At 28.0% G+C, this 19,428-nt stretch overlaps 1 protein-coding gene and 1 long non-coding RNA gene across 2 annotated transcripts in view; one reads left to right on the top strand and one right to left on the bottom strand.

Annotated features, from left to right (window-relative positions):
* LOC111687360 (COP9 signalosome complex subunit 8) overlaps positions 1–19,229 on the top strand; it is a 42,488-nt gene extending 23,259 nt beyond the window's left edge. The window contains exons 3-4 of the mRNA XM_023449790.2: positions 7,447–7,628; positions 18,955–19,229. Coding sequence (XP_023305558.2) covers positions 7,447–7,628; positions 18,955–19,211 — 439 coding nt within the window. The 3' untranslated portion in view covers positions 19,212–19,229. The remainder of the gene's footprint in view (positions 1–7,446; positions 7,629–18,954) is intronic.
* LOC124418799 lies at positions 11,952–14,190 on the bottom strand. Its single transcript, XR_006940217.1, has 3 exons — positions 14,113–14,190; positions 12,487–12,564; positions 11,952–12,425 (listed from the first exon to the last, which is right to left on the bottom strand). It is a non-coding gene; the product is annotated as an uncharacterized LOC124418799 (long non-coding RNA).
* Positions 19,230–19,428: the final 199 nt, after the last annotated feature.

The following is a 19,428-nucleotide window of genomic DNA, read 5'->3' on the forward strand; positions in this document are numbered from 1 at the left end:
GGGTAGCGGAAAAGTGGAAGTAGCCCAAGACTAGTTCTTTTCAAAAACATATAGTTTATATGCAATTCCAGCTCTGGATAATTTTTACGAATTTTTGAAAAAACATAAAATTTTGCTGAAAAATCAGAAATTTTCAAGTGGCTCCAACGGGTATTTGGAGAAGACATGAATCGGGGTACCGGAAAAGTGGAAGTAGCCCAGGACTAGTTCTTTCCAAATAGTTTATATGCAATTCTAGCTCTGGATAATTTTTAGGATTTTTAAAAAACACAAAATTTTTCAAAAAAAATGTGAAATTTTCAAGTAGATCCAACGGGTATTTGGAGAATACCCGTTAAAAACTAATTAAAGGGTTGTACTTACATAACCAGTTACTTTTCAGTGACTAGTACTTAGCGTCTGTATTACTTTGAGGTACATTAGTAATGACTTTCTGTTAATCTAGTATAGAAATATGTACTTTATTTTCGATTTGTTACTTGTTTTTCATATTTAACCGATTGCGTGAAACAATTGTGTTTTACAAATAAGATAACAAAATAATTTGTAGGTGAATGTTAAAACCATTATTTGAAGGACAATAGAAAATCTAAGCACAGGAGCTGTGAGTAGAATATTTGACTAACAAAAAATAATGCTGCATGTACTTCTTTGGTATTTCATATATTCTTGAAGAACATTTTCCAAAGAAATAGCATTTGATTTTAAAGTGTTAACTTCTTTACGCGTTTACTATCATAAAATTGTTAGTATATACAGTCACACAGAAAATATTACGTACCCCTCATAAATGTACCGTACCGCTCATAAAATAAAAAAAGTATTTATTTAAAAGTTTATATTATCAAACAAAAACATTTATTTCATTATTTAAAATAGATTAGAATACCTTTAAATTATAAAAAACACAAAAAACGCATTTTCGCAACACAGATAATTATACGTACGATAAAAAAAATAATTTATATTCTTATTTGAATTATATACATTATGTGTTTAGTACTTGGTTGGGCCTCCCTTTGCCTCAACCACCGCCTTCAACCGATTATTCATAGAAAACACAAGTTTTTTTGTAGTTTCACTATTTATTTGGCTCCATTCGTATTTTAGGCCCTCCTTCAGTTCTTGTTTGTTCCTGAATGATTTTTTCCTTATGCGACGTTCTAATTCATCCCACAGATGTTCTATTGGGTTGAGGTCTGGCGATTGGGGAGGCGAATGGAGCTGTTTCGGTACGTTGTAAAGCAGCCACTCCTTCACAAGATGCGAAGTGTGCTTAGGGTTGTTGTCTTGTTGGAAATACCAGGTACCACTGAGACCCAAATTGGTTGCCGATTCCTTCAAACTACTTTTAAGAATGTCGAGGTATACAAAACGATCCATAGTTGTTTCCACAAATTGTAGTTTTCCCACTCCACTCGCTGACATACAGCCCCAAACCATTACCGAACCACCGCCATGTTTAACGGTGGGAATAAGGTTTTTCGGCTGCAACACTGTATTTTTTTTACGCCAAATTTTTTGTTTGCCATCGCATCCGAATAAATTATATTTACTTTCGTCACTAAATAACACATTTGCCCAGAAATCTGTGGGTTTGTCCATATATTTTAGTGCGAAATCCAACCGCTTTTTTCTATTTATTTCATTGATAAACGGTTTTTTTCTGGGCACGCGGCTACGGAATCCATTTTTTCTCAAAACGCTTCGAACTGTTTCAGAATGCACATTGATATTATGATCATTTTAGGATTTTTATCCACAACATTTTTAATATACCGGGCAACTCTTGGAGAAATTTTGGGTGGACGGCCAGTTTTAGCTTTGCTTGCTAATGAAGTCGTCTCAGAAAAATGTTTTAATATTGTTTGCACAGTTGACTTAGCACGCCCGATAGTTTTAGCGATTGAGTTCAACGAATTTCCTTCTTTTCTGAGTTTAACTATTAGTTCCCGCACTTCAATGCTAACGTCTTTAGTTTTTCGGCCCATTTTTGCAATCTATAATTTTAACTCTTTTTAAATTACTTAAAATTTCGCCAATCTACGTACAAATGAAGCCTGAAGCATTTTAATGTAATTACAAAAAAAATACCGTTAATTTACAGCGCCACAAAGCATCGTACGTACAATTTTCTGTGTTGCCATATGTGTTTTTTGCGTTTAGACGCTTAAAACGCATAGTAAATATGATTTTTTTTATTTGATTAAGTAAATGGTAAATATACCTGCAAATTAATTGAAAAAAAAAAATAATTTAAAATCGCTAATTACTTCATATACAGCATTTTATGGGGGGTACGTATAATTATCTGTGTGACTGTATGTATATATATCTCTGTTTAAGTGACAAATAGGGCGAATCTGTCAACCGATCTTGACAACGTTATTTGCCAAACGATATGAGGCCAATTGGCAAACATTTTTAATTTTAGAGTTAAAAAATTAATTTTTTTTGATGGCACATTCAAAATATTTTGTGTCATTTTGATCGAGGAGAGCAAAAGTTATAGCGGGTTTTACTTAGTTATTTAAAAAATCCGTAAAATTGTAGTATTTATATGTGTAATATTTGAAAAAATGGACATAATTGTAAAAATAATTCAAATTTAGCGCATAAGATTTATTTTAAAAAATTTTAAGAAATTTCATTTCAGTAATGTTTTTACTTGTTGCCTATAGTTTTTGAAAAATATCGAATTGTAAAATTTAAGAAAAAAACTATTAATATCTGAATTCTGTGACCTTGATTTATATATGAATGCAATTAAAAAATTATAGTTTGAAGGAATTAAATATTTATAGAGCGATGCTTTTTGATGCTGGGTACATTTTATTTCAGGCGCGGATCCAAAGGGTGGAAAAAAGAAAATTTAAAAAACTTTGATAATTGCTCATATATCAACAATCAAACAAAAAATTAAATTGTTTAACTTGAAATACTGTGAATTAATTTATATCAGGATAGGAACAAATGTCGCTCGCAAACGCGGTAATTCATAATTTTTATAAATTTATGATGAGAGTGATACAGGTAGCAAAATATTGTGTAAATTTTAAACAAATTAAAAATGTTTTTGCATCTGTGTCAATTGGATTGATCGTTTTGGGTCTTTTTTGTAAATTTGTTGTTAGGATCGCGTTTTTTTATATGTAATTTATATAAATTCTTGATGGACATAATTTTGCAGGTAATAATAAAGTAAAAACAAAGTTTAAACTGTAAATTATTTCAAAAAATTTGTAAAATCTTTGATTTTTAATTTTCTTAGAGACTTTATCTAGAAAGTCAGTTGAAAAAAAAAACATTTTTAAAATTTAAAGGTTTCACAAATGCTCTACAAAAAGTAGCAAAAGTAAAATTTGTTGTGAATATTGGAAAATGTATTTAAAAACTAAATATTTTACATATTTCTGATTTTTTTTTTTGGCAAAATTTTATGTTTTTTTCAAAAATTCGTAAAAATTATCCAGAGCTGGAATTGCATATAAACTATATATTTTTGGAAAGAACTAGTTCTGGGCTACTTCCACTATGCCGGTACCACAATTCATGTCTTCTCAAAGTGTGGATTTTTTTCTTTTGAAAATTTTATATTTAACCACCATTTTTTATGAATATACAATTATTTTAATTAATTTTTATTTTACATAGTTATTTTCGGAATATATTTTAATATATTTTAACTTTTTTCACAAAAACATTTTATTTGGCGTTTGTTTTATTAAAAAATCAATTAGTTTAATTTGAAAACTAATTTTACAGTATGTGGAATGTATTTGACAAATGTGTTGTGGGACGTATTTGGCCGACGAATTTAACTTCACACCCTTCAATATTTTGCATGAGAATTTAAATTGTTAAATGAGATTCAAAATGTTTTTATTAATAAAGCCGAAATATTTGTAAATTTTAAAAATTTTGGTATATTTTTTAAATTATTAAAAAAACATTTGTTATAATATGAAAATTGGGAACTTACCATCAACATTGTTAATATAACAATATTATTTATTTTAATTAAAAATGTTGACAATGTTTATTAAAAATTTCAATGAATTTCTAACGGAATGCGAGACATGTATAAAAAAATGTAAAAAACAGAATAATGTCACTTTTTTGCGTTTTATAGGGACAACATCTTCAACATCTCTTTTTATGTTTTTAAAAGTACGCGAACGGAATCCAGTACCAATTGTTACAAAATATCGAATACGCGAACGTCCTAATATTGAACCTAGAAACATAATATAAATTTAAATATTTGTTTTTACTGCCTAGTGAAATAAATTTTTTACACTAAATTATTAGTTCAGAAAATATTCCTGTTCTATTTTTCAACAGAGAAATGTTTCACTCAATTGTTTAAGTTAATAGGTTATTATATTTAATGAAAATGTCGAAAAAAGGGTATTTAAATATAAAAATTACATAATTTTAATAAAAACAGAAATAAACAAGTATGAATGTATAGTCGGGCGTAGCCGACCATATGATACCCTACACCAGTCAGTATGTATGTTAAAAATGGGGATTATTTTAAAAAAAGCATTTGGTTTGTTTTTTTAACCAAATGCTTTTTTTTGGCAAAAAAAGAGATTTTTTGGGAGGGCTCAAAGGGGAGTAGGGCAAAACATGGCCCTATCCTTAAAAATGTTGGTAGGGGAAGTTAAGTCTTCTTCAATATTATTTATATAGAATTTAAAAGTTTGTATGGGGGATAGGGTCAAATGAAGCCCGATCATTACAAAAATCGGTAGTGTCATTTAAAGTTCTATAAAACTAAGTTTTGTAGACTTTTGTTAACATAATAGATCATTTAAATTAATTAGAAGCCAAAAGGTCCTATTTGGGGGGAACGGTTGTATGAGGGCTATTCGAAATAATGGACCTATTTTAACCATTTTCAATAGGCTTCGTGGGCCAAGAGAAGAGTGTGTGCCAAATTTCATGCAATTATCTTGAAAATTGGGGTCTGTACCTTGCGCACAAGGTTTACATGGACAGCCTGCCAGACGGACGGACGGACATAGCTTAATTGACTCAGAAAATGATTCTAAGCCGATTGGTATACTTTAAGGTGGTTATAGGACGAGGTGGTATAGAACATCAGCACAAATTCAATATACCCTCCCCACTGAAGTGGTGTAGGGTATAACAATACAGAAAAAATTAGCCACTACACTATGCCTTTAAAATTTTATACATTCATATATAAGCTGCTCGCTACTTCGCTAACGAATAGCGAGCAGCAAGCTAGTAATTTATATAAATTCGATGGTTTTCCATATTTGATAATATTATAAAACAATGTTAACGATTTTATTTTTGCATAATCAGGAAAGCTGCAACCGAGAAATCTATATAAAATATAAATTAAAATTTTTAGAATAAAAAGAAATACAAATCGTAAAGGACTTCACCTTACTTAGTGCATCTTGAATCCAAGCTACAAAATGTATTTTAAATAGATTTTATAAATTCCTGCAGGGTTTTAAAATTAATATACACAATTTTTACATTATGAAAAAAATGGTCTTAAGCGGTCTAGTTCTTTAGGTGAACAATCTTTAGTAAACGTGATTAAATTAATCCCTGAAAGTTGCTTTTGAGTACTCAAAGGCGATTAACAATGAATTAATTTTTTTTTATTATTTTTAGCCTATCTAACAGAAGCAATTTCATATGGATTTTGAAAATCAGTCAAACTTGTACTTGTAGTTGCGAATGAAAGACAATAATTGTTCAATTATTGAATGTGTAAATATACATATTGATTCACATTTGTTTAGGAGGGTTAATGGTCACTGGGCATGCAATTCCATTAAATGAGAACAGTTTGCAAAAACCAAGAATTAAAAATTTGGACTTTAAGGTACTCAATCAAACCCTCTAGACTGTTTCACAAAGGTGTCAGGTAAAATACAGCTCCTAAAAGCAAGCAATTGTTAAGTTTTTTAATACTTTAATGTAAAACTATGACACATCAAAAAAGTGAAATAATTGTGCATATAGTAGTATATAGGCGAAATTAATTGTCAAGGACCTAAGTCCCCTGTCAAAGACCTAACTGGTGAGAATGTATTAGTAGAAGCACAAAAATAAACACAGTTGTTCAAAAGGTACTAAATAAAAAATGTATTTTTTAGACGTTATTCTTTGTGTGTTATTAATGAAATTTTATATGGCAGTGAATGAAAATATTAGTTATTTATTTTTTTGAAGAGATATTTTATCTCAACACATATTATAAACACGTCTTTTTGTATTTTTTTGTTGAATTAAAAAAAGTATGTAAAATACTTTTTTAATTTTCAATACTAAAATGTACAGTTTTTCATTTTTCAATTTTAATTAAAATAAAATGTCAAAGAATAAAAAATATTTTTTTTTTCGTTTGTAAAATATAAATTATTTTCGGGGTTTTAAATAAATGAAAAGTGTTGAAAAAAATAATAAACATTAAGTTTAAGTGATAAGAAAAACTAATAAGTGGTAATACCCTCGCAATTTTGCGAAGAAAATTTGATTTTTAGTGAGTGCGTTTAGTTCTCAGAAGTTTGTTTTATTCTCTCAGAGCTCGTCTGTGTGAAGAGAATAAAAATTTTTCTTTGAAAACCCCTTCAGTTTCGCCTATATGTACTACTATATGTAATTGTGGGTTTTGTTGAGCAAATAAAATGATTCACTCTATAAATATGCAATTCATTTAAATTTTATTTATATCCTACGCCACTTTAGTGGGGGTAAATTCAAAAAAAATTGATAATTGCTTATATGTTAATGGGAAGCTTTTAACGAACTTTCCCATGATACCCATATTGATCATATTGGTTAATCTATAATCGAGATATTTCGAGTTATATATTAAAATTTAGTGGCAAACAATTCCCAAATAATTTTTTACTGTATTGAAGTCTCAAGAAAATTTAATATCATGTTACACTAGAAATGTTTTAAAATCAGATGGATTATAACGCCAGATTTATGACCTAAATTTAAATGTACTTAAGGAGTGACCAATATTATCAACGCAGATAAATGTTTATCTTAATTTTCAGAGCAAAACTGATTTCAGTACTCTGAAGATCAAAAAAGTACCCTCTCAAATATTCTTTGATACTGATAAAAAATCTAATTTTCCATCCCTGTAATTTATTAATAGTAATAACCGTGTCTGCCATTTCACTCTGTTTCTAGATTTTGTGACAGCTCTAAACCGTTTAAAAACTTAAATCCCCTCTAATGTCCTGATTTAATACTTTTTACATTTTCGTTTCGACATTTCAAAAATTTAAATTGTACTTTTTGATTGAATGTAAATAGGTTAAGATAAAAGTGAAATAAGGATTGTGTACGATCTTGATTTTAAATCACTCTATATGTATTTTAAAAACAGATACTTAAATATCCATTATTTAATAATTAAATATATATTTTTTTAAGATTTGATGCCAAATTTCTTTGGAGTCGCATTCCGGTGAATTTTAAAGCTGAAACTAAAGAATTGCAAAGATTAAACGAGTTACAAAGAAACCTTGCCTCCAATAATCTAGCTGAAGTCTTAATAAATATAAGTAAAACTGAATGGTCAGACGAAATCAAGGGTGTGATGGATGATCTAAAAGGTACGTTAAAATTAGATTCATGAAATATATTTATGTAAATGTCTTTGTAAAAATTACATCTGTATAAAAACAACATTGATGGGATGTAGAAATTTAAATTATATTAATTACTCCTCCATGTTTGCACTAGGGATGCCAATCGGGACTAATTTTTAAAAGTCCCGAGATTCGGGATTTTTAAATGAATCCCGGAATCCCGATATCGGGATCCCGGAATTTTCGGGATTTATAAATCCCGAGAATATGTACTTTTGTATTTTCAGCAGGAGTATGTATGCTAATTTTCGAGAAATTTGCATCAGAATGTCTTAAAAATGCTTATTTTTCAGAGTTGTTTTAAATTTTGATTCATAACATTTCCCGGTGTGAACCGATTTTTCCCATTTTCAGTACCAAACTTAGGAAAATAAAGAACATTTTGAGTGATATATCTATACACAGAACATATTCATGTTTAGAGAAAACATATATAAAGAAAACATTTTTGTGTCGAAGTTTATCACAATAAATAAATTTATCGATGAAATATACGCGTTATGCTTGTGAAACAACAACGTTTAGTATTCGTGTTATTTGTTTTGAATTTATTTTTTTTTGTCACAGAGATGGAAAAGTATTTATATACGATAATGAACTAGTTCTAAAGAAGGTATATATGTTCTCTTAAGCTTCTCTTGAAATTTCTGAGGGTAGTAAAGTCGACTTAAAATCGTTGATATAAGAACAACTATTTTCCAATTGTATTTTATTGTATTTTAGATATTTTCATTTATACTTCAGAAATTTCCAATTGTATTTTAAAATATATGCCCCTATTATAGTTTACAACTTAATTCTTCTTTACTTGAAACTTTGCTGTTTGATATTATCGATAACAACTTAAAATTTTAAGTTATAATAAATTTTATTACAACTCAATTTCCACTTGTAAATATACACACTTTTTAGGTTGGCAACATCAACACAATTACAACTAAAATTAGTTGTAATTCTCAAATATACATAACTCGGCATTTTTAAAATTCTATTAGAAATTTTTCAAATATAAAAAAAAATATTTCTGTGACCTTTGACCGTCAATATCTTGGTGATATTTATTAAAAATGATAAGGAGAAGTTATGCTCCAATGTTTATTTAACTAAATAAAATTTTGCAGCAAAACCAAAGAATAATCAGAAGTTAGACTATGACTATAACCCTAATGAATGTCCGACTCCCTCACAATACATCAAAACCTTTTAGCTAAAATTTTATTTTTTAACCATTTTACACATTTTTTATATTTTTTTTCGCATTTTTACACCATTAAATAGTTCGAAATAGTTTTATTTTTTTAAACAAGAAATATATATTTTTTAATTTTTTGACAATTAATTTTGAGGATTTTTTATAAAACTTAAAGAACGAAATTTTAAATTTGAGTATTAAAAATGGAAAATAATTATAAAAAACATAATGTTTTGCAAATATGAAAATAAACAAATTGAGAAATGTATTTAAAATGTATTAATAAAAAGTGGTTTGAGCAATACATTATTAGAGTTAGGCACCGACTGACAAGTACAGACAAGCGCCAATTTCTTTATATTCTTTAAGCAAAACTCTTTTTTTACCTAGGCCAATTAAAATTAAACAAACATATAATTACTATATGTATATTAGTGTCCTACCGAACGTTCGGGTACGGGTTCGGTAAAAAGTGAGGTTCGGCCAATTTTCGGTGTTCGGCGAAATTTTGACTTATTTTTACATCATCAAAAAGTTTTAAAAATGCTGAAAATTTGTTTACAGAAGTTATCATACATCCTGGCTGTACAATAAATTTCCGATTTCATAGGTACAAAACTGCTTTTTAACTGTTCATTTTTTCGGCTGATTTGAAAAACAGTTATCCAGAAAGTGATTAAAAAGCAAAGAAAAATTTAATTTGAATTATCTAGTTTCGACTATAAATCTTTGATCTCATTTGTAAAATAGAAATTTTCTTTCTTAAACGATCTAGACATGTCAGTCAGTCAGTCTCTTAAAAGAACGATAGGACCTTAACTATTGTTGCAGATTGATTGGTATTCAAAATAATCAAAATCGGTTTACATTTCGACATGACCTCTATATAAGGTTCGCTGTAGAAAATGACTAACGTTCATAAAAGGCTTAAAAATACTAGTATTTTTATGAAATTATACTTAAATTTTTTTATGAACCTAAATTTCATATAAATCGGCAAATTGAAATTTGCGAATTGTGTTAAGTATTGTAGGTATGTATATTATCTTTATATTATATATTTTTTATTTTTTTAGAAACTGTAATTTTACTGATTCGATAAAATTTATTTTGATTTCGATACACATTTACTTAAAACGAAATTTTGATCTCCTTGGGTCATAATATGATAATGTACCTATAACAATATTATAATAAATACACATATATCATGACACAATATTTTGACGGTATTTAATCATAATATATTTTAAAATTGTTATAATAACGATAATATGTTTATACTACAATCATAATTTTAATCACAGCCATGTTTTTCTCTGCCTGCTCTTACAGAGAATTTTATCATTGTCAATGAATCGTTTAAAAACCAAAAATAAAGGTATTAAGATATATGCATTTCACAAAAATAGTTTGTTATTAGAAATTTATCACTCTCTGGGATTCGGAATTAGTTGATAATTGGCCCAATTACTAATAAAAGACCCTTTTCAAACAATCTTTCGGATGTTCATATTTTGGTTTGAAATATTATAAATTTATTACTTTTTAATCATAACTGGTTTTTCATTTAAGAAAAAAGTTTGGTGTTACCGAACTTTGAAAACCAAACAAAGTTCGGGTTCGGCCGAACTTTCAAATTTACCTAAGTTCGGGTTCGGTGTTCGGTACCGAACGAAATTTTGAGTTCGGTCGGACTCTAAAGTATATACATAATTACATATAGCAACAAGAAAATCAAATAAATCTATTTTTTTTTTTGAAAATTTCTGTCATTTACCTTTACAGATTCTGTAAGATATTGCACTCGGTATTGAAACTAGAATGTATGAAGTGTATTTACCATATGTTTTTAAATCCCTTCCTGTCTACATTTATTTCACATTTTTACACTTTATTAAATAACATTTTATACGGAAGAAAAACTGTTACTATATATATTTTTATACCCTACACCACTTTAGTGGGGAGGGTATATTGGATTTGTGCTGATGTTTGTAACATACAAAAATATTCGTCCTAAACCCACCTTAAAATATACCAATCGGCTTAGGATCGTTTTCTGAGTCGATTAAGCTATGTCCGTCCGTCCGTCTGGCTGGCTGTCCATGTAAACCTTGTGCGCAAGGTACAGGTCGCAATTTTCAAGATAATTGGATGAAACTTGGCATGAGCGTTTTATTTGACCGAAGGACTATTGAAAATGGTTAAAATCCATTATTTCACCTAACTCCCATTGAACAGAACCCCCCCCCCAAAAAGGGCTTCTGAGCTCATAATTATATTAAATATACACTGAAAGAAAAACCTTCGTAAATACAACGTTTTTCTACGTTATATTAATAATTTGGTTCTTGAAATCAGTCCAATGACCGGTGTCATTGCATTAACGAAAAATGTTTCATTAATCTCAAAATTTTCGTAAATATAATGAAATAATGTCATTAATACAGAATACATAAATAACGTAACCAAACGTTTTTACAATGTAAAATATCATTAAACCAATGAAACAATTTCGTCAACATAATGAAATAGTTTCATTAAATTAATGAATCTCTTTCAATAATAATATGAAAAAATCATTAATTTAACGATTTTGTTTCGTTACTGTTAAGAACCTTTATCATATATACAATGAATGTTGTCATTGGTTTAATGACATTGTTTCATTGATATAATTTTACCATACATTAATGGAACGTAATTTTTCCATTTCAATAATGACTTTTGTCATTGATTTTCCTACCTTGTTTCGTAAATGGAATGTGCTCCTTCATTAATGTAATGAAATATATCATAAATATAATGATTATGAGACATTATATTAACAATATTAATCATTATTTTAATAAATGGTTTCATTTCAGAAACGGTTTCTTTCTTAATAATAGTCAACAAAAATTAGTTGATTATAATTACAATTTATTAGGATTTTAATCTACATATTTACATATATGTATACATACATTTAATATTTAAAAATTATTTAAATTGGATTTGAATATACATACATACTATGCATTTGCATAAATAGAAAAAATATTATATGAAAAAAATTGAATATCAGTAATTAAACTCATAAATAATTAAAAAAATATATAAATAATAAATTTCAGTTTCATATAATAAAATAAATAGAAAAATTGTTTCAATATAAACAATTAAATAATAATTTAGTAATAATATCAATAGTTTTAAATTTGAGATAATTTATCCAGTAGTATACAAACTTTTGTATTCTTTGTTTCTGCTTTTGAAATATTATAAAGATAGTTTTCTACAAACATCCAAAACGGACCACTTGCCATTGGATATTCAACCTTAAATAAGTGGAACGATTTAAAGCATATATCAAAAGCTCTCTGAAAATTTTCGAATGGCATCAATTGGCCATCCAAATATACATAAAATGAATTAATTTTAAGAGTTTCTACACACCTAAACCCAAAATAAACGGCTGAACTGGATCGCCTTTCGCTGATAAAAAATCCAAATGGTCTTCTAAAGACTGCATCGTTGCATTTATATAAACATAATGGAAAGGGCATGGTTTGTGATGTTTTGTTCTGAAAAATATATATTTTAATAGTGTGTTTAAATTTTTACATAATTATTAATAATGTTTACCTTGAAAAAAGTTTATGAGGTGATTTAGGCCCCAAGAAGTTAGTAGATTTTGTAACGTGTTTTTTTGAGTTTCTTCATCTAAAAAAAATTTAAAAGTATTCTTTTGTGCGTATCATAAATTTCCCTTTTGATGTATTAATAATAGTCGTCGGGGGTCCAACTAATGAATCAGTATTGAGAAGAGCAAATTCCCCTATGTCGTTTGGGTTAATTTCAAATGCCGTGTAATGCTTAAGGTATATTGTATTACAGACTTCTTGAACGAATAGATACAATGATTCATCTGAAACAATTGCATTAATGATTTTATATATTTTATAATCTTGTGTTCTGGTTGCAACAAAAAATCCTTTTTTGTACAAAACATTATTATATATTACTTTGTCATATGCTTTTATAAGACAAAATTTTCTCACAGGTCCACATAAAGCAATGACATCGGGATAATGGGTTAAAATATGAAATTTTGGTTTCAAATTTTCTTTAAAAAGTTTTAAATATAATTTATTATGGTTTTCAATATTAACTTTGAAAGCATTAATTGAAGAGGCATTTATTTTAAACAACAATATAAAGTCTATTATCTCAATAAGAAGCAACATAAACAGCCAAACTTCATCGTCAGAAGGTACCAAATCCTCTACCATTATTGTAAAAAATATGACGAAAGTCAGCATTTCACGAGCAGACATTCTCAAATGTTTTTTCTTGATATGAGTTAACAAAATATTTTGAGATATATTTCCAATTTCTAACTCGCCATATTCAAATTGTGCTTTTCTTTTATTTAAAATTTCTAGCGAAAAATATTTTTTTTCTTGAATAAAATACAATATAGCATTGGTCATGTCATAATGACATATTCCCTCCATGACATCATGCATTGCATCAACACTCATATTATCTACAACGTGAAATGATGGTATTCTGTTAAATATGCATTTTTCAGAAATGCCGCTTTAGCATTATTTTCTTGCACATGTAAATTATAATTTTCATATGTTCGGCGCAATTCGGGTAATGTTGTGGGGGTTTTCTAACTATCCGTCTTACTTATTGTGCAAAAACGACAAAATGTTGTGTTAAATGATTTTGAAAAACCTAATAAGCTATTTAAACCTAAATTATCTCCTAAAATAAGAATAGGTATGAAGTGTGGGTGAAACTCTTTCACATTTGATAACTTTATTTTTACACCGTCTACTTCCAAACTTATCATTTCATCAATTAAGGGCTTTAAGCATTTTTTTACCAATAGTTTTTATATCTTTGGAATTAATAGCAGAAATAAAGAACACATTTTGTAGTTTTGTGTCATTAGGGAGACAAGGGAAACTATAATAAAAGTTGCAAATTGTATTTGCAGAATGAGATGCTAATGAATTGTTGATTTCTAGATCATCGGAATATAAAAAGTATGGAAGAACAATTTCATTTGGATATAGCTCACATTTCTTTTTCCAAAGATCTCCCTGTACAATATTTTGTAAACAGTCACTAGAAGAGACATTTGAAATAAACTTTAACATATCTATAAAAACATCGTCTTTCTCAAGATTTTTTTTAAAACAATGCCTCATGGGCATAAATGCAATTTTTTATTGATTTGTGCATATTCCAGCTTACCTTTCTTATGAGTCATTGATCCACTTGAATCGACAACCACTTCCTCAATCGATTGAAACAAATCCTCCTCCATAAGTTAAATATTTATCCATATAAGTGGTAAGAAAAATATTTTGTGAGTTGCATATGCAGAAGAAACCTTAGTATTACTTTGTGAACTAAACTAACAAACTATAATAGCAAACTCCATATAGAGAAACATAACTTTCTTAGACATAAAAACGTGGGAATTCCCTCTTTCTTTGTGATCAGTGGTGCAAAAAATAGTATGTATATGATAATTACATTGTCGCATTAAAAAAGTATGAGTAAAACTTGCCACTACTATATTAAACAAATGGGGTAAAATTATGGCTTTAGAAATTGGAATTAAAATAACAAAATTGAAATTAAAAAATTTAAAGGTAAAAACTGCAAAATCTGCATAATTTACAGAAAAACTTACTTTTTTAAACAAAAAACTTTAAAACTTTCAATGCTCAGAAAAACTGCAAAATGCAGATAAATCTGCACATTTGGCAACGCTGACTACTATATGACTAAACGTATTTGAAAACTTAGCCGGCTTAGAGACGATTTTAAGCCGCCACCGACATATTTTTTGTCAGTCGCCGTCTTTGTTAATATTTGTCGCCGCAGGGCCCAAGTTCACATCTTTCTTAAAGAAGGAAAGTAAGGTTACTTCTTGGAAATGGCTTCTGAAATTGAGGTATCTTGAAAATCTGTTTATTTATATATATTTAAAATATGACGTGCTTTATTCGTGTAATTTTCATAATATATATTACAGATATCAAAATTGTTGCAGGATCTGCCCAATCGTATATTATGTGTATCAGCGGAGGAAAGAAAAGAATTATTTCAGCGATTGTCTGCTTTGTTGTCATCCGGTAAGCATTGCTAATATTTATGATAAATGTTTCGTAAAAATTTCTTTCCTTTTTAGATGTAAATGCAGTTACTATTCGTAGTGTTTGCAAAATATTAGCTATAACATTAACTAAATATAAAGATAACGACTCTCAACTATTGGTACGAAATATTATTATTGAATTAATAAAAAACCACCACGATGCAACTATTGAAAGCATGATGGCTGTATTTAAAATTTTATCTTGTAAAGAACTGGCAAATGCTCCTCCCCAAAAAGCATCAAAGGCGGCTCTTGTTGCTTTTGGATGGACAATTATATTAAACAAGTACGGTAATACTGAATCAAATGTTTTTAGAACTGAACTTCCTCGTTTGATAGAATATCAATCACTGCTTTATCAGATTGTTCTAAGTTCTTTAAATGAACGTTTGATCAACTTGGCCAACAATGTCTTAATAGATATTTTAGAAAACGAATATTTTGATAAATATATGACAGTACTATTAAAAAAAGAACCTACGAGCAACGTAATTGTATTAATGGTAGTGCTCATTTCATTAAAAAATGACAAGTATGAGATTGATGCCATGTGTGATTACAAGGATTATTTAATTGATTCATTTGTTAAAGGCATAATAACAGCAAAAACTAAACCTCATTCAAGCTGTATATCAGCCTGCAAAGTATTATTAAACAATATATCAAAAGTTGACTTTGAAGAAAAAATATTGCCACCAATGCAAAGATCTATGCTGAGAAATCCCGAAACTATTTTGGAAGCAGTTGGATTAATTATTTTCCAAATTAACTTAGATTTTAGTCCATATGCATTAAATTTGGGAAAGATGCTTATACAACATTTGCATTCTAAAGATGAACTTTCTAGATATAATTCAGTGGAAAGTTTAAAACAGTTATCAATTAAAACTTCAGATTTTTCAGTAATAGCCGAACTGCTAAAAGAGATTTTCGCTATTCTTAACGGAGCAGAGGGAAAAATAACTGTTGCAGAATATCGCATAAGTCTCATTCAAGTAAGTTTAAAAAAAATACCTATTTATTTTAATTATAACAGCTGATATTTTGCTTCCTCTTCAAAAATATTTTGTGTTCACATTACAGCCAACAAATATTTGATAAAAAACGTCAAATATTTGATAGGTGTGAACGTACCTTAATATTTGACGTAATTATGGCATAAAAAGTTCAAATCGTGAGGTACGGTTGTATGGGGACTAGGTGAAATAATAGGCGATTTCAACTATTTTCAATAGGCTTCGTCCCTGTGCCAAAAAACATGCTTGATCCAAATTTCATCAAATTATCTTGTACTTTGCGCACAAGATTTACATGGACAGCCAGCCGGACGGACGGACATGTCTTAATCGACTCAAAAAATGATTCTGAATCGATCGGTATACTTTAAGGTGGGTATTGGACCAATATTTTTGTATGTTACAAACTAGCTTAAGCGCTCAAGGGAGGTAATTAAAAGTTTAGCAAGAAATGCAATGCTTTCGAGAAGACCAGAAGATTGAAATCAGCAAAATCGGTTCATAAATATAAGCAAAACTCTGAAACAACCTTTGAAAACCTCTGTGTGGATGTATTTGGTTTCATTGCGCTGTGTATTTTGTATCACATTTTTTAAATACACAGTATGGTGAAGGGTTTATAATATTTGCACAGGCGAATTTTTTTGATAACAATAGTGTTTTGTATTACAAAACTAAGTTTAATCTTGGGAATTAAAATCTGATTAAATTTATTTTAATACTAATTAGTCTGATTATTAAAAGGCATTTGATTGCCAACTCAAAAACCCGCTCTTATAAATTGGTAGAGTTCGAACCATAATAAAAAAATAGAAGGTAGTGTCAATCTCTCTCTATTTCTAAAATTCTACATCTGACATGCTTAAGGATTATGAAGTTTTCATAAAAATCGTTTTACCATATTAATTTGAAAAATTCCAGTTAAACAAAAAATTCCAAATTAAACAAAATTAAGTGAATTTAACAAAATATTTGCATTTAGTCTAGACTATGCTAGACTAAAATATAGTCCAAAATATAAACTAGACCAGCCTATAGAATAGACTATAGTCTTGACTAAACGTTAGTTCAGTCTATGAACTAAGCTATAATACAGACTGCAGACTAGACTATAGTCCAGACTAAACTATAGTCTTTGATGGACTGAAAAGCTTTTAGAGTTATGAATCTCAACCGAAGCACATTGGACATATCTAACTATAAATTAAAATTATTAAGCAATAAACATATATAGAATAGTGTGAATCCATTATATTACATTCCATGTTTTTAGCAGAAAATCATTGCCATAGTTTAGTCTATAGTTTATGCTTTATGTTAGTCTATAGGTTGGACTATAGACTATATAAATTCATTAATGTAATAAAAATAATTTGAAAATTGTCGTGTTTAGATCAGTGTTTTGTCGTTATTATAATAATTAATTATAGAACAAATCTAATAATAATTTTCAAATTCTTCATTAAAATTTCTAGAAACTTAGCATAATTTTTTAAAATATGGCAACGCTTTATTCAATTTTAATGGAAAAGGAAACTTCAAAAAACCTTATTAAAAATTAAAATTTTTGATTGACACTACCTTCTATTTTTCTACTATGGTTCGAACTATAATAGAAAATAATGAACGTTTTTTTATTGTAATTATATTCAACATTGAAAGTCCGATTGCGATTAAATGTTTGTAACATTACTATTTTTTGTTCTTATTTAAGATTTTTTGATTTACGATTGCGTTGAATCATTCACTTTTTTGAATATCTAGAAATATGATTTTTTTCTTTTTTACAAAAGCAAATAGTATATGCCAAACTTTTTACTAAATAATAAAGGCAATGCAACTATTATTTCCGAAGAAACTAGCCAGTGCAAGCCTTTTTTTCCAAAAAACTACTCAATGCAAGACAATTTTCAAAAGAAACTAGTCAATGGCAGACTTTATTCTAAATAATGAAGTCAATACAACAATAATTCTAAAGAAAATAGTTAATACAAGTGTTTTTTCTTAAAAAACTTATCAATACAAGATTTTTTTTCAAAAGAAAATAGCCAATGCAAGACTTTTTAATAATAAATAAAACAATGCAACAATTATTTGAAAGGAAAATAGTCAATGCAAGACTTATTATTTTTTACATATACACTGAAAATAATCCATACCTAATATACACGAAAAATGCTGTACATTGTACGAAATGCTTCGTGGTTTCGCACCACGAAATTCTTTCGTAATATATACGAAATTGTACGAAATATTTTAGTAAAATGCAAAATAACTTTATATAATTAAAAAAAAAAAAAAAAAAATTTGTTCATTTTACGATTTTTTTTAAAGACAAATATTTTAGTTCTTTTAAAATAATTATTGTAAATTTAGAAAAAGATTGCAAATTAAAAAAAAACAATTTTTTTATGTTTTTAAAAAAAACATAAAAATTTTTTTAGGAAATTAGGCAGCTAATTTCCTGTAAATTAAAAATTACGTTTAATTTAACTCCCTTAAAATTACGAAAATAACAAAAAAAGACAAATCGTAACAAAATATTTTTTTTTTGTAAAATCAAAAATAATTCTTGTATATTACTAAATAATCTTGTTACGAAAAAAATTCGTTACTTCGTTAAATATTACATGCCTTACCGAAACTATTTTTGTAAAAGAAAACAAAGTTTCTTAATATATACGAAAAAAGATATTACGACAGGTTTTCGTACTTTCGTAAAATTAGAAAAGGGGTTGATTAAACAATATTTCGTATTATACACGAAATTTTCTTATATATTACGAAAAAAGTAGTTACGAAATTTTTTTTCGTAAAGTTAAGCATGGATTATTTTCAGTGTATGTATATGTTAATTTTTACAATTATATTTTTAACAATCTTGTATTAAAATTTCATTCATCTTTTTTTCAGAAATTACAATGGAAAACATTTTTCGGTTGATCGGAAATTCATACACCTCAATCTTGGATGAAACTCTAGTCTCGTTAACAAATCTTCATGAAGACCAATTTAAGCAAAAATGCGCGGACCTTGATTGGACAGTTGAAAATTGTGATCAGCAATTAGTTATACATCCAAAGAAACCAGCATCAATTGCAAATAATAATGCCGATTCGGAATATCAATTATCTAAGTTGACCGAATTTGTATCTTTCTTAGAAAATTAAAATTTTTTTAAAATTAAACTTAATTCGTGTATAAATTATTTTCATTTCTTTTGTAATATCTATTGTACACTTCTGTAGTACATTTCACTTTTTTGTGTACCTAAAAAAATGTATAAAATGGTAAAACTAGTAAAATTTATTTTGTAAACAAACAGACTTAATTGTATGGTATAAGTAATAGAAGGTAGTGCCAATTTGCCGTTATGTCAGTATGAAT

This window comes from Lucilia cuprina, chromosome 2, assembly GCF_022045245.1.
Source record: "Lucilia cuprina isolate Lc7/37 chromosome 2, ASM2204524v1, whole genome shotgun sequence".
In the NCBI taxonomy this organism is placed as follows: Eukaryota; Metazoa; Arthropoda; class Insecta; order Diptera; family Calliphoridae; genus Lucilia; species Lucilia cuprina.